This window comes from Malaclemys terrapin, chromosome 6 (assembly GCF_027887155.1).
Source record: "Malaclemys terrapin pileata isolate rMalTer1 chromosome 6, rMalTer1.hap1, whole genome shotgun sequence".
In the NCBI taxonomy this organism is placed as follows: domain Eukaryota; kingdom Metazoa; phylum Chordata; order Testudines; family Emydidae; genus Malaclemys; species Malaclemys terrapin.
In genome coordinates this window covers 14,783,762-14,800,199 of record NC_071510.1, presented here as the reverse complement: position 1 = coordinate 14,800,199, position 16,438 = coordinate 14,783,762, and the positions used below count along the sequence as shown (strand labels likewise).

General features: G+C 45.7%; 1 protein-coding gene across 3 annotated transcripts in view; it reads left to right on the top strand.

Annotated features, from left to right (window-relative positions):
* KIAA1958 (KIAA1958 ortholog) overlaps positions 1–16,438 on the top strand; it is a 131,618-nt gene that overhangs the window by 82,658 nt on the left and 32,522 nt on the right. For 2 of the 3 annotated variants that reach the window (XM_054033021.1, XM_054033022.1), the window contains one exon: positions 12,976–14,081. The exons of the other annotated variant lie outside the window; for it this stretch is intronic. In XM_054033021.1, coding sequence (XP_053888996.1) covers positions 12,976–14,021 — 1,046 coding nt within the window. In that variant the 3' untranslated portion in view covers positions 14,022–14,081. Of the gene's footprint in view, positions 1–12,975; positions 14,082–16,438 lie in introns of those variants that run through there. 3 annotated transcript variants of the gene reach the window in all.

Sequence of the window (16,438 nt, the reverse complement as noted above, 5' to 3'; positions counted from 1 at the left end):
GTTTGGCCTAAGCACTGTGGTGTTTAGAGGAGGGAAGTTTAACTGATAGGCAGAATTGCATGGCAATATAAATGACTAGGGTAAAAATTCAAGCAAAATGTCTGGGGTGGGGGGGTTTTCTAAAAGTGATCCTTGGGGTATGTCTACACTACGAAATTAGTTCGAATTTATAGAAGCCGGTTTTATTGAAATCGGTTGTATACAGCCGATTGTGTATGTCCACACAATAAAATGCTCTAGGTGCTCTAGTCGGCAGACCGCGTCCACAGTACGAGGCTAGCGTCGACTTCCGGAGCATTGCACTATGGGTAGCTATCCCACAGCTATCCCACAGTTCCCGCAGTCTCCGCCGCCCCTTGGAATTCTGGGTTGAGATCCCAATGCCCGGATGATGCAAAACAGTGTCGCGGGCGGTTCTGGGTACATGTCGTCAGGCCCCTCCCTCCCCCGTCACAGCAACGGCAGACAATAGATTCGCGCCCTTTTATCTGGGTTAGTTACCTGGGTTACCTGTGCAGACAACATGGAGCCCGCTCAGCACAGCTGAGCTCACCGTCACCATATATCCTCTTGGTGCCGGCAGACGTGGGACTGCATTGCTACACAGCAGCAGCTGCTAACTGCCTTTTGGCGGTAGACGGTGCAGTAGACTGGTAGCCTTCATCGGCGATCTGGGTGCTGGCAGCCGTGGGGCTTGCCTTTTGGCAGTAAATGGTGTATTATGACTGTTAGCCGGCCTATTACAAGTCGGGTCATCGCACATTAGCAGAGTCTTCCCTGAGCAGCAGCTCGTGCAATAGGCCTGAAGACCATCGTCATACACCGCCCCGTATTTGCTGCCAAGCACCCAGAAAGATGCCGAGGGCTATCAGTCACGCTGCACCGTCGTCTTAAGATGTAAAAAATAGATTTTCTCTGTATTCATTTGCTTCCCCCTCCCTCCGTCAAATCAACGGCCTGCTAAACCCAGGGTTTTCAGTTTAATCTTTGGGGGGGACCAGTCTGTGACAGTTGTTTGTGTCTCTCCCTGATGCACAGCCACCGTTCTTTATTTTAATTCCCTGTGCCTGTACGCCATGTCGTCACTCGGCCCCCCTCCCTCCTTCCCCTAGGCCGTCAGATACTACGTTTGCGCCACAGCTCGAGCCGCGAAGCGGTTCACGCCTTTTCTTTGAATTCTGGGTTGAGATCCCAATGCCCGGATGATGCAAAACAGTGTCGCGGGCGGTTCTGGGTACATGTCGTCAGGCCCCTCCCTCCCCCGTCACAGCAACGGCAGACAATAGATTCGCGCCTTTTTACCTGGGTTACCTGGGTTACCTGTGCAGACAACATGGAGCCCGCTCAGCACAGCTGAGCTCACCGTCACCATATGTCCTCTGGGTGCCGGCAGACGTGGGACTGCATTGCTACACAGCAGCAGCTGCTAACTGCCTTTTGGCAGTAGACGGTGTAGCATGAGTGATAGCCGTGGGGCTGGCAGCCGTAGGGCTGCATTGCACCAGCCCCTTCCAGGCGATGGTATATTATGACTGGTACCCGTCGTCGTCGTACTGGAGTGGCTGTCAATCATGGCCACCTGGGCAGACATGCTACTGTCTCGATGATGACGGTTACCAGTCATAATGTACTATTTTCTGCCAATTGCCCAATATTGTCTGCTAAGCACCCAGAAGAGGCCGAGGGCGATGCTGGGTGCTGGCGGACGTGGGGCTGGCAGACATGGGGCTGCATTGCTACACAGCAGCAGCCCCTTGCCTTTTGGCAGATGATGGTATATTATGATTGGTACCCATCATCATCATACTGGTATGGCTGTCACTCATGCTGCAGCGTCGGCTGCCACCTTAAGATGTAAAAAATAGATTTATTCTGTGTTCATTTGCTTCCCCTTCCTCCGTGAAATCAACGGCCTGCTAAGCCCAGGGTTTCCAGTTTAATCTTTGGGGGGACCATTCTGTGTGACAGTTGTTTGTGTTTCTCCCTGTTCCTGTACCTGTACGCCATGTCGTCACTTGGCCCTCCCTCCCTCCCTCCCTCCCTCCCGCCCTCCTTCTCCTGGTCCATCAGATACTACTTTCGCGCCTTTTTTCTGACCAGGCGCCATAGCTAGCACTGGGATCATGGAGCCCGCTCAGATCACCGCGGCAATTATGAGCACTATGAACACCACGCGCATTGTCCTGGAGTATATGCAGAGCCAGAACATGCCAAGGCGAAACCCGGACCAGGCGAGGAGGCGATTGCAGCACGGCGACGAGAGTGATGAGGAAATTGACATGGCCATAGACCTCTCACAAGGCACAGGCCCCAGCAATGTGGAAATCATGGTGTCACTGGGGCAGGTTGATACCGTGGAACGCCGATTCTGGGCCCGGGAAACAAGCACAGACTGGTGGGATCGCATCGTGCTGCAGGTATGGGACGATTCCCAGTGGCTGCGAAACTTTCGCATGCGTAAGGCCACTTTCATGGAACTTTGTGACTTGCTTTCCCCTGCCCTGAAGCGCCAGAATACCAAGATGAGAGCAGCCCTCACAGTTGAGAAGCGAGTGGCGATAGCCCTGTGGAAGCTTGCAACGCCAGACAGCTACCGGTCAGTCGGGAATCAATTTGGAGTGGGCAAATCTACGGTGGGGGCTGCTGTGATCCAATTTGCCAGGGCAATGAAAGACCTGGTGATAGCAAGGGTAGTGACTCTGGGCAACGTGCAGTCAATAGTGGATGGTTTTGCTGAAATGGGATTCCCAAACTGTGGCGGGGCCATAGACGGAACCCATATCCCTATCTTGTCACCGGAGCACCAAGCCACCGACTACGTAAACCGCAAGGGGTACTTTTCAATGCTGCTGCAAGCCCTGGTGGATCACAAGGGACGTTTCACCAACATCAACGTGGGATGGCCGGGAAAGGTACATGATGCTCGCGTCTTCAGGAACTCTGCTCTGTTTCGAAAGCTGGAGGAAGGGACTTTCTTCCCGGACCAGAAAGTGACCATTGGGGATGTTGAAATGCCTATCGTGATCCTTGGGGACCCAGCCTACCCCTTAATGCCATGGCTCATGAAGCCGTACACAGGCAGCCTGGACAGGAGTCAGGACCTGTTCAACTACAGGCTGAGCAAGTGCCGAATGGTGGTGGAATGTGCATTTGGACGTTTAAAAGCGCGCTGGCGCAGCTTACTGACTCGCTCAGACCTCAGCGAAAAGAATATCCCTATTGTTATTGCTGCTTGCTGTGCGCTCCACAATATCTGTGAGAGTAAGGGGGAGACCTTTATGGCGGGGTGGGAGGTTGAGGCAACTCGCCTGGCCGCTGATTACGCGCAGCCAGACACCAGGGCGGTTAGAGGAGCACAGCAGGGCGCGGTGCGCATCAGAGAAGCTTTGAAAACGAGTTTTGTGACTGGCCAGGCTACTGTGTGAAACTTCTGTTTGTTTCTCCTTGATGAACCCTCCAACCCCCCCCCCCCCCGACCCGGTTCACTCTACTTCCCTGTAAACCAACCAACCACCCCACCCCACCCTCCCCTCCCCCTTGCAGAGGCAATAAAGTCATTGTTTTTTCACATTCATGCATTCTTTATTAGTTCCTTACAGAGGTAGGGGGATAATTGCCAAGGTAGCTGGGATGGGTGGGGGAGGAGGGATGGAAAAGGACACACTGCATTTTAAAACTTTAACTCTTATTGAAGCCCAGCCTTCTGATGCTTGGGCGATCATCTGGGGTGGAGTGACTGGGTGGACGGAGGCCCCCCCACCGTGTTCTTGGGCGTCTGGGTGAGGAGGCTATGGAACTTGGGGAGGAGGGCTGTTGGTTACACAGGGGCTGTAGCGGCGGTCTCTGCTCCTGCTGCCTTTCCTGCAACTCAACCATACGCTCGAGCATATCAGTTTGATGCTCCAGCAGACGGAGCATTGCCTCTTGCCGTCTGTCTGCAAGCTGACGCCACCTATCGTCTTCAGCCCGCCACCTCTCCTCTCGTTCATGTTGGGCTTTTCTCATCTCCGACATTGACTGCCTCCACGCATTCTGCTGTGCTCTATCAGCCTGGGCGGACATCTGCAGCTCCGTGAACATCTCGTCCCTCGTCTTACGTTTTCTCTTTCTAATGTTCACAAGCCTCTGCGAAGGAGAAACATTTGCAGCTGGTGGAGGAGAAGGGAGAGGTGGTTAAAAAAGACACATTTTAGGGAACAATGGGTACAGTCTTTCATTACAAGGTCGCATATTTCGGCTTGCAGGCAGCCATCGTAGGCCACAGTGTTTTGGCTTTTTTAACCTTCTTAACATGCGGGAAAGATTGCAAACAGCAGCGCATTTCCCATATCAAGGATGAATTGGGTTGTCCATTTAAAATGGGGTTTCAATGTAAAAGGAGGGGGCTGCGGTTTCCCGGTTAACATGCGGCACAAACACAAGTAAACCACCCCCTTCACTTCACCCCTCCCCCCCACCGCGTGGTTAACAGCGGGGAACATTTCTGGTCAGAATAGCAGGAACGGGCGCCTCTGAATGTCCCCCTTAATAAAATCACCCCATTTCAACCAGGAGAGCTTTCTGGAGATGTCCCTGGAGGATTTCCGCTCCATCCCCATACACGTTAACAGACTTTTCCAGTAGATGTACTGGCCGCGATTGCCAGGGCAAATTAATCATTAAACACGCTTGCTTTTTTTTTGTAATGTTTACAAATAGTTACAAAGTTACACTCACCAGAGGTCTCCTGTGTGCCCTGAGGGTCTTGGGTGAGTTCGGGGGTTACTGGTTCCAGGTCCAGGGTCACAAACATATCCTGGCTGTTGGGGAAACCGGTTTCTCCGCTTCCTTGCTGCTGTGAGCTACCTACAGTACCTCCATCGTCATCTTCCTCGTTCCCCGAACCGTCTTCCCTGTGTGTTTCTCCAGTGAGAGAGTCATAGCACACGGTTGGGGTAGTGGTGGCTGCACCCCCTAGGATCGCATGCAGCTCCGCGTAGTAGCGGCAAGTTTGCGGCTCTGCCCCGGACCTTCCGTTTGCTTCTCTGGCTTTGTGGTAGGCTTGCCGTAGCTCCTTAATTTTCACGCGGCACTGCTGTGTGTCCCTGTTATGGCCTCGGTCCTTCATGGCCTTGGAGATCTTTTCTAATACTTTTCCATTTCTTTTACTGCTACGGAGTTCAGCTATCACTGCTTCATCTCCCCATATGGCGAGCAGATCTCGTACCTCCCGTTCGGTCCATGCTGGAGCTCTTTTGCGATCCTGGGAGGACTCCATGACGGTTACCTGTGCTGATGAGCTCTGCGTGGTCACCTGTGCTCTCCACGCTGGGCAAACAGGAAATGAAATTCAAACCTTCGCGGGTCTTTTCCTGTCTACCTGGTCAGTGCATCTGAGTTGAGAGCGCTGTCCAGAGCGGTCACAATGAAGCACTGTGGGATAGCTCCCGGAGGCCAATAACATCGAATTCCGTCCACACTACCCCAATTCCGACCCGCAAAGGCCGGTTTTATCGCTAATCCCCTCGTCGGAGGTGGTGTAAAGAAACCGGTTTAAAGGGCCCTTTAAGTCGAAAGAAAGGGCCTCGTTGTGTGGACGTGTCCAGGCTTAATTCGGTTTAACGCTGCTAAAGTCGACCTAAACCCGTAGTGTAGACCAGGCCTTAGCCACTGTGTTATTCCTTTGATTCTGCAGAGTTCAGAAGTTGTTATATGTCAAAACCGATAAATATATATTTTGCAACTGAAACCCTTCTGCACTTCGTGTGTGTGTGTTTGTGGGCGGAGGAGGAGCTGCCAAGCAAAGTCAATTCTGAACAGATAGCGAGGGAATAAGAATGCTAGAAATATCATTCTACAAGTGCTGTGCTGTCTGTTATGGGCTCTCTTACTCTTGGAGTGGTCCTGCGTAGTCTCAGGCACGATTTATCAATGAGACCTCTGAGTTTGGGAAGAGGTGGTTTCCCATCTTTACAACACTGAGAAGAGAGAGTGACTTTCCAATGTTATTTCTAGGACAGAACGAAGAGCCAGATTGCTGTCTTCTGAATTCCGTGATCATAAAAGTTGCTTGTATTCTGGGTATGGCCTTGCCTGTCAATGTAACATTAGCATTTACTGTGAGCAAGTCTCTAGGATAACTGTACTGTAGTGCTAGGCACGAAGCCTGCAAGGTGCTGTGTGTTGTGTTTTCAGCACGGAGTTGTGAGCACTTAGCACCACACTGGCATGTTTTTAACACAAGGGCACGTTTTTGTTCGCTTGTATTAAAATATTCTGTAGGCAGTAGGTTTGCACTTAAGAATCTGTTCTAATCAGAGAGAGAATTGGGCAGTGAACAAACTTTGGGTACGTGTACGCTGCAAATAAATGTGTAATTGCAATGCGGACAGGCATATCCACGCTAGCGTTAACCTAGCTAGCCAAGGTAACAATAGTAGTGTAGACGTAGTGGCATGGGCTTCAGGACAGGCTAACAACTTGAGAATGTACCCCAGCTCCCTAGTGGGCTTGTACTTTGGTTGCTAGTCTGTGCTGAAGCCCGTCCCACCACATCTTCACTACTGTAGATTAAAGCGATCACAGGGATGCCTACCTGTGCTGCAATCTAGGGTGACCAGATAGCAAGTGTGAAAATTTGGAACAGGTGGTAATAAGCACCTATATAAGACACAGCCCTGAAGATCAGGGTTGTCCCTATAAAATCAGGATATCTGGTCACCCTACTGCAATCAGACCTTCCCTTGCAGTATAGATATTCCCTTTGACTGGTGACACGTGCAGCTTATAAGAAAACCACATCACAACTAGCATCATATTTCTGCCAAGATCTAACTGTCTATAGATTCAGTTAAACTGAATTTGAGACTCCCTGTAGTAGCTCCATCTGGTGACTGTCAGTAATGTTATAAACCGAATGCTTTTGAACCTTAAAGAAACCAGCATCTGAGTCTAACTAAAGCAAATATTTGTTTCCTTTGTGTATAACTACAGAAGAGTTTAAATGCAGCTGTGTTATTCAGTGTTACCCAATGACTTTTCATGCTGAAATAAAAACAGTCCTCAATTTGTAATTCGATTGTTAGTGTTAGGCCTTATCCGTACTGCAATCAGAATAGAAAAATCCAAACCATGGTAGTTACAGCTGAGTTAAACACAGCTGTAGTTTAGTGAGGAAGGATGATCTGGTTGTTAAGTTACTTGTCTGGGAATCAGAAGATCTGCGTTCAGTTCCTGCACCACCAGAGACTTTCTGTGTGACTTTGGGCAAGTCACTTAGGCCCAGATCCACAATGGTAGTTAGATGCCTAAATATCTTTGAGGATCTGTCCCTTAGTCTCTTTGTGCCTCAGTTTCCCTTCTGTAAAAGGAGAATAGTATTTCCCCACCTTGAGGGGTGTTGTGAGCATAAATACATTAAACAACGCAAGATGCTTCAATACTACAGTAAAGTGGGGCTGCATAGATCAGTATGGACAGTTTTTTATTTGTTTCAAAGCTATTTTATTAACTAGTGCTGCCAGCAATCTCGGTCGAGTACAGTTTGAGTAGCCTAGGTTCTCAGAAAAAAACTGGTCAGAGCGCTGTACTGAATGGAACCCAGCAGTGTTTCAGGTTGTTACAAGCAGGGTTCTGGCCTGAGAATACACAAGATCATATCAATGCTATATATGTTTTTATTTTTTTTTCTTTCTATCAAGCAGCAAAATAATTTGCTAGGACTTCAGAAAAACCCGGCTCAGCAGAGTGCATGATGCAAATTCAGCATGACACAGCAAGGGTGGGATATGGACAGGAAAAGGGGAAAAGCGAGACAAGGGTGACTATGACAAGAACCTGTAGTTACTCAGTTAAGAGTAACATTAGGCACCGGGATCAGTGGATATTGACCGCTCTCCTTGGACAGGGATGTAGACCTTTGTCCCCCTGACTCAGATCATATGGCTGAGACCAGGAAATGAACTCCAGTTCCTTACCAGCACGCCTAAGTGTCAGATCCTTATTATATAAGGCCTGTACACATTTTTGTGGCTACATTAACTTTTTTTTTTAAACCTTCCCTTCTTCCTCATTTCCTATAGGTGAGATGGGGGGAGTTAAGATTTTAATGAGGCCGGGGAGAATAGAAACAGAATTATTTGCCGCCTTCCAACTCTCGTCGAATACAGGTTGCTGTTTGAAATCTCTGTTGGGTCGACACTGGTTGTGTCAGAATTATAGCTCTACGACGTGATTCTGCACGGCATTACCCCTGGCTTACGCCAATGGAGGTGCGGCGTTTTAACGTAATGGGCATGATTCACCACAGTTACATCGGCATAAAATCAGAGTAATACAGTGGCAAATCAGGCCCATTTCGCCAGACTCTCAGCTGATGTAAATCTGCTGACTACCATGAATCTCTGCTGATTTACACCAGTGGCGCATCTGCCCCATTATGTTTAAAAGTCCCTGCCTCCCATGCAAAGTGACACACCAGACCACTGAAATAATTCATCAGAAGATAGTGAAGGCACTGATTTGTTAATAGTTAATAGTAACTACCAGGCATCTTTAAAGCACAGAGGATTTAGAACAGCTTACTTGCAGATATGAAATTTATCTTCACAAGTTCAGAGAAGATGAGTGACTGTGTGTTGCTCCTGTGTTGTGACAAGCCATCCTTTAACAAGTGATGATTTATGGCATATTTAACAGGAAGCCGTTGTATGTGCTATGTTTACAGAAGCAGTATTTTAAAAGTGTGTCTGAGGGTGGGGGTGGAAATGTGGGCTGCCAGTCAAAATACTGATGACTTATAAATGGTGGTTGCTGTACTGAAGTAAATGTTTGTTCCCATGCTTTAAACAGCATCAGCTCTTTATTTCAACACTGTACCCTACCAGAATAAAAGGATTTCTCCCAGGCATTGATCCAGGTTAGTCTCCATTGTGGTATACGGGGGGTTCTTTTATATCAACATCAATATTGTGGTTAGTCTTCAAAACAGAGCTGTTACTTTTTATTTGCATGTTCACTGCAGAAACCCGATTCAGCAGTGTTCGTTTGACAGCTGGCACGTGCTTCAAAGGGGATGTTTACAGTCCTAGACCCTTACAATTCCACTTATCCTGCATGGGGATCAACATCCCATAGGCAGGTTCCACTGAATGCCTGGCCTTCTGGTTAAGAAGCAAGATTGGGACCAGGAGATCTGATATGGGTTCTGTTCCTGGCACTTCTGCGTGACTTTGGGCAAGTCACTTAATCTCTCCGTGTCTCAGTTTCTCTATCCATAAAATGGGGCTGCCAATACTAGTTGTCTACTCTGGAGGAATGCACCTTCCCAATCTTGGGTTGCTCTGGGGGCTGGAGAGGCCCCCAGGATAATTTAGGCAGCCCTGTCTGAAATCTCTGGAGCCCCATCTGTCGTTGACACAGCCTTCTGCTCCCAGACGCACCCTGGCACACCCCCTGCTCTGCAGCTTTTGATGGGGGTCCTCGAAGAGTAGCCTTATGCCTGTGTTCTCCAGTAACCATCCTGGGGGAATCTTCCCCTGGCTGGAACCAGGGCTTTTAGGGCCCCTTTACACTGCACTGGCCCAGTGTATGGGGCCAGGGCAGGAGTGAGGCTCTCATTCCAGGACAGAATTAAGCAGCAGCACTCAAGTGGATTAGGGACTAAACCTACAAGATCCCGAGCACCTCCTATGTGGGGCTGACCTCTCTCTGCTCCCCCCAGAGTTAATGAGAACACTCAGTGCCTCACAGAAGCCTCAAGGGAGATGATCTTCAGACATAGGCAAAAGCTGGTTTTGTCATATGCTGAGGCTCTATACATGCTGTCCATCCTCACCTAGACAGCAGAGATGACCTATTTCAGTTACACAGGGAGAAAGGATCATTCTGCTCTTAGACCTTGATTCAGCAAAGCAGTGGGATACTCATGTGCTTTGTTGAATCAAGGCTTTAATACCCCAATAAGGCCATACTGTACATACACCGAAATGGAAGGATGTGATAACGGAATCCTTTACGGTGACAGCAAGGGCAGGATTTAGACTTGTGTCTCTTTCAAATCATGGCTGTTTAGTTCCCTGACCTCCCTCTTCCCCCCTCCATAAAAAAAGTTTTACTGATGCCAGTAGTGCAGAAGTAATGCAGCTGTTGAAAAACAGTTCATTTTTATTCATCATCAGCAGAAGTGCCAGCTGATTTCTGATTCCAGATCCTTATTGTTGGTGATGATGAGGTTGAAAGTAGATAGACTACAGTTGGATTTTCAGATACTAAAGTCATCATGGTTTTGCTGGCTATTAGGGAAAAAAAACATAGTTACTTGTAAACTAAGCAATTTTCAATATGGAAGTAATTAATGGAAAATAAATATGGAGCAGCATTTTTGCAGAACTTCTGTTTTGATCCTAATTACTCTTGGAAACATGCATCAGACGATAAACAGTATGGTGACTGTATTGTGCTTTTTTCTTTGTCTTGATAAGTGAATATAGGACAATATAACTCCTATGTTTATCTGAACAATAGATGAAATACTGGAGTTGAATAGATATCTCAAGATGCATCAATGTTGAGTCCTTGGAGACTCACTAGTTCTCGTGAATTATGTGTATATTAGAAACATTTCATCTTTGTCACAATGATCAAAAGAATGTAAATATGACACCTTGTCAGACTTAAACATCTGACATCCAAATTACATACCTGTCAACTTTTCAGGAAGAAAACGAAAGTGATAAATAGCAATCAAAGAGGACAGGCATCCAGTACATTGTTTGGCCTTTGGTCCTGTCTCCTCTTTAAATTTCACAGATTTCCTCTTCCTCCTGCAATTCACTGCAATGAGCAGGGGACCTGGGGTGACTGGAGAGCAACCCTGAATATCATTGTTATGGGATGTCACAGTGCCGTCAGGGCACCTGGGCTTCTTTCCCTTCTGCAGGCAGGGCTGAGAGTGAGAACCATTCACAGGCCTAACAGGAGGGGGGACTGGAGGTGCTGGGATTGTTTTTCATGAGAGAATGGACTCATCTAATCTGGGGAAATGGCCAGTTCCAGCTTCTCCTAGAGCCCAGAATTGAGGTCCAGACGATATGTAGCTTCAGACCAACTGAAAAATCTGACTTATCCTCCAAAACGCTTTAAAATGTGGATGATGCCAGTGTTTGAGGACTAGCAGACGAAAGTGAATTTGTGAGCATCACCCACCAAACATGGGTGAGTTAACTGGCCTGATGTTATTTTGGTCTGATTTAAACAGGAAGAGTGGGTAGTGCACATTGCCTTGTACAACATTTGTAAGTAATATGTAAGTTGGATAAATCCAGCTGGTCGCTAGGTGTTACTGTGTTCTCACTGAAATGCAAATGCCGGGACCTATCTGTGGTTATAAATAAGGACACTTTTAAAGGTGACCTGCAAAGGGCAAAACACAATGAAATTGTATGTAGTGTTTTTTTTTAATGACATATAAAAAAGGCCTGAATCATTTCTGCTTGTTAATTGGAAAAACGTCAGAACTGAGTTCCTTTAACTACAACAGAGCATAGCTAATTCTTTGTGCTTGTCACTGAAATATTGCCTCTTTGTGTTTGTTGTTGATCATTTTCTAATGCCATTAAGCATTGTCATATACCTGAAGAGACCATTCCACCTTTTGTGCTTCTAAATTACAATCTTGTATAGATGGGTGTTTTGCACATGTAAAGAAAATAGTCTTTCAATATCACATGTAATTTAAATGTAAGGACCATTTTCCTTTTTATGCTTTTAATGCCATGATCAGCAAGAAAATCAGTAACTCAACAAAAGTTATCTTTAGGGATGGCTTGAACTCTGATTAACAACTGTGGTTTGATTTGTCACTGATCACAAAGGCCTATAAAAATATCCTTGTAGACCAGCATAAAATTGTTTCCAGATTTTGATCTTCTGCCAAGGTTTCCAGCATGAAAGAAAGGTCAGTTCCTCAAGGAGAAATGGTTCCACTCTCAAGAAGAAACCTGATTGTGTAGGTGATCTTAAGTCTAAGTGAATTTGTGGAGTGCTGTCTTGGTAGCTACTGATGTTTTTCTTCTCTGTCCCCTAAAGATGAAATATTTTATATCTTTCATATCTGTACACTTGTAAACTGGGGCGGATTTAGGGGCAGGTGACCCAGGCGACTGCCTGGGGTGCTGGGCTCAGGGTACGGTGCATGAATAAATACAGATTTACATATCCTAGTGTGCAAATTTATCGTCTTATATGACCGGGATAAATCATGCATGCAAATTGTGCATCAAAGTCGCGAAATGGGCTACAAATGCAATAAAAAATAAGGTATTCAAAAGTTTAACAAATGGGGGGTGGGGAGGTGCCAAAGATGGTCCTCGCCTGGGGTGCCATTTGATCTAGGGCCGGCCCTGCTTGTAAACTATGCATTGCACTGTAGTATGATTATTTGCAAACCCTTTGTGTTTGGGTGTGTTGTGTTATAATACTGTTCTGTACATTTCTGTCTATATTTATTTAGTCCTTGAAAATGCATCTCATTAAAGATACTTTTTAATGGAATAAATATGATGCTTTAGTTTTTGTTTTGTTTTTTAATTGGAACCAGTACAACCTCTGGTTTCACAAATGAAGCAATTCAGAATGGGTTTAGCTACTCGAATTGGGCCCCTGCGCACAGCAGTGGAATCAATCTACAAGTTTTCTATCTCACATTTGTTCGAAAATGCAGACTTGCCTCTAGTCCCAGACTTTTCCACAAATCTCCATGCGCCCAAGTGTGCGCCAGTGACAGGAGGAGCTCATTTTGATTGTTTTTTTGCCATACTCTAGTAACATCATTTGTGAAACTGAAGTTGGCTTTTCAAACATGAGACAGGTATGTAATAATGTTTTCCAATGATCTTTGTGAAATTGATTTTTTTTCCTTTCTTAAGGAAATTATTTTGGGGGAAAACACGTCGCACAAACTCATTGTTCCCTTGTCTATTCTTTTTCCTCTGTCAGACCAGGATGAGAGAGCAGCGGAACTCAGCAGGGAGCAGAACGAGAAAACCATTCGCAGCACTCAGACGGCTCTCCGTAACTTCAGAGAGTTTCTCATCTCCAAATATCCCTCAGAAACCCGGGAAATCTATGTCATCCCTTGCAAAGAGCTCGATGCATACCTAGCGTCCTTCTTTGTGGATGCCAGACAGAAGGATGGCTCAGAATATGAGCCAAACAGCTTGGCCAACTATCAGTGCGGGCTGGAGCGCTATCTCAAAGAACACAGGTATGGATACAGTATTACAAGGGATAAGGAGTTCAAGAGATCTCAAGAAGCTTTGAAGCAAAAGCAGATAGAGCTGAGGTGTAAAGGTAAAGGAAACAAGCCACACAAATCCATGAAGCTGACCTTTGCTGATGAGCTTATCCTACGCAAAAGAGGCTTGTTGAGTCGATATAATCCCGAGGGGCTGCTGAACCTTGTCTGGCTAAATAATACTAAGGCGTTTGGACACTGTACAGGTTTTCATGGGTCCACCCTCAAATGGGGGGATATCAGGCTCAGGGTGACAGAAACAGGCTTGGAATACTTGGAGTGGATGGGGCAAGAGACTGGGGATATGAATGCCAAAACCAAGAGAGGAGGGACTGATTCCAGAGTCTATGCCACCCAGCATGCTCCACAGACCTGCCCAGTGCAAGACTACAAGGAGTACGCTCAAAGACGGCCCCCTGCCATGCGATACGAAGATGCTCCTTTCTACCTGTCCATCAAGCCGGTTGTCAACCTGGCTGCACTTCATTGGTACAACTGTCAAGCCCTGGGGAAAAACAAGCTTGCAAAGATGGTAAAGACGATGTGCGAGAAGGGCAACATCCCTGGCAGAAAGACCAACTTCAGCGTCTACCAGAGCTGCAGCACCCTGTCCGAAGCACAGAGTAACCAGCTGGTGCTAATCTGTAACAATTTAAGTCAACAAGCTGCCCAGTCTATGGCAAGCCACTCCAGTTCTGGCAACTTCATAGTGTCGGCGTCTTATGACTCTTCCTCCGACACGGCCTGAAAGGTGGATTTCAATTGAACAGTTTTTTGTTAAGCTCTGAATTTATGCCCAATAATACACATCAACTGTGATTGTACACTATTCCCCACACCTTCCCAGTGTTAATTCACTTTATAAAAAATATAAATATATAATATATTTTTCTTTTTACAAATAAGTCGATAGAAATAGTTTAGTATTACTAACATAGTATTTATAGTGTTTAATACAAAAATGAAAGCTACTTATGGGTTATAATATAATTGCAGATTTTACAAGGGCAAAATGGTTCTCAGGCAACACAAGAGAGACTGGAAATACAGTTTTTAACAGGCATGCAAACAATGAGTGTAAATCCCCATGGAGGCTTACATCTCAAATCTGTTTTAAATCGTTTTGTAAAGCTTCTTATTTTAACAACATGATCTCCAAGGTAGAGGGAGACAAACTTATCACGGGCTACCTGAAAGCTTGTTCTTGTTCAGCCAGACCAGGAAATAAGAGATGTATCAGTGTAAGCTTGTGAAATCATTTAGAGCAGTTTTTGTTTTCTTATCGTTGTGGTCCCTGAGACTCATTTATGCCAGCCGGAAAAATATATAATATTCCTACACAAAGTCCACTGAAGACTATTTTTAACTATTTTTTGTTGTTGATTTTCTGTGATCAAAAATGTCGCCGGTCTTTAGACTATGAAATATTGTTTTGAACAATATGCAAAGGTGTAATGGCAAAAAGACTGTTATACAAATAATCTTTACTGTTTCAAACTAAGCATTGGTCATTAGTATTTTGTTTTATGTCATCCATGGAAATGCAGCGTGAGCTTCTACTAAATTAGAATTTCAGCTACTCTTTCAATTGTCCAGGGAATGCAACAGTGCTGAAAAATCAGAAATCTTTTCCCAAGCCATAAAAATAGACTACGGATAAATCAACTGTGTCTTCAATTGTCATTCAAAATCCATAGGAGGCATAATGGACAATTTAAATCATTTTTATATTTAATATGTGGGGGGGAACTAAATTCTTAAAATACTAGAAAACACAATGAGCTAAATTCAGCTAACACACAATTCCCATTAAAGACAATATGTGTGAATATTAGGGTGACAATATGTCCCGATTTTATTGGGACAGTCCTGATTTTTGGGGATTTGTTGTATATAGGCACCTATTACCCCCCACCCTCTGTCCCGATTTTTCAGACTTGCTGTCTGGTCAGCCTAGTGAATATGAAAGCAGAATTTGGCTCTTAAAGACTAAATAATGACTGTTATCTTTCCAGCTGATTTACTTTGCAGTATAATTGTTCATTAAGCACAGGGAAGACACTAACAAATTAAACATTTCAGTTGGAACCATTACATTATAATCCCTAACCTTTAAAATTGAGTATGATCATTTTGGTGGTAATTGAACTGAGTTTACGCTGCATTACATATGAAAATGCTTTGCTAAGGTACCCTAGCACTGCAAAGATGAGACTTTAGACAAAACTACTAGTGTCTTGATTTGATGGCCATGGAATTTAATGGCAGTCCATCCATTGACTTCAATGGGTGCTTGATCAGGCTAGAGGTGAGCAAGCTGTTTCTTTATTGACGTTCTTTAGATCTGCAACTCTGTAGTGAGTGACATTTAAACCAGTGGAGAATAAAGGGAGGATGAGAATAAGGGTAGCAAAAAGAAGTAGAAACTGACCAACCCAACACTGTGTTTGAATATACTTTAACTGATACGAGGATGAAATTTTCTCCTATGCAGAGGATTAGCGTAAGGTTCTATGCATCACTTCAGCCTTATTTTGAGGTCTTCAGTGGAACGTTAATAGCACGTCGGCCTTGTGGTGGCCCTCTGCACAAGCATGAATTTCACCCCAACGAATCTCTCTCCCACCTGACCTTGTAACACATATCAACTGTAAAGCAACTTGCGTGTGGCACAATCTGCTTTTGAACTCCCAGTGATACTTACATATCAGTGCACCTGTGGTACTGCAGGGCTTTGATTTCTTGTGTGCTTGCTAAGCCAGAGTTTTGCACAAGAGGGTAAAATCACCAAGAGCTACTACTCTACCCATCTTTCCGGCCCCTGAGTTACTAATAGATACCGTACCCTTTCTTCCCCACTGTTTAGGACTTTGGGGTAGACGTTGGTTTGGCTGGAGTCAGGTGAGGGTAGCTGATAGTTCATACTGCAAGTTCTTACTGGCTCTACAACAGGCATTGGTCTTGATTTGGAACATTGCATTTGAGGCCAAAACTTGCGCCCATGGATATTAGCGTCAGGTGTGCCACTGAGTTCAGTGGATCAGGATATTTGACCCGTTCGGGTGTGTCTACACTGCAGTTGGAGGTGTGATTGGAGAACAGATTGGCGTACCCATGCTAGCTTAACCTAGCTAGCACACCTAGAAATAGCAGTGCAGGTGCGGG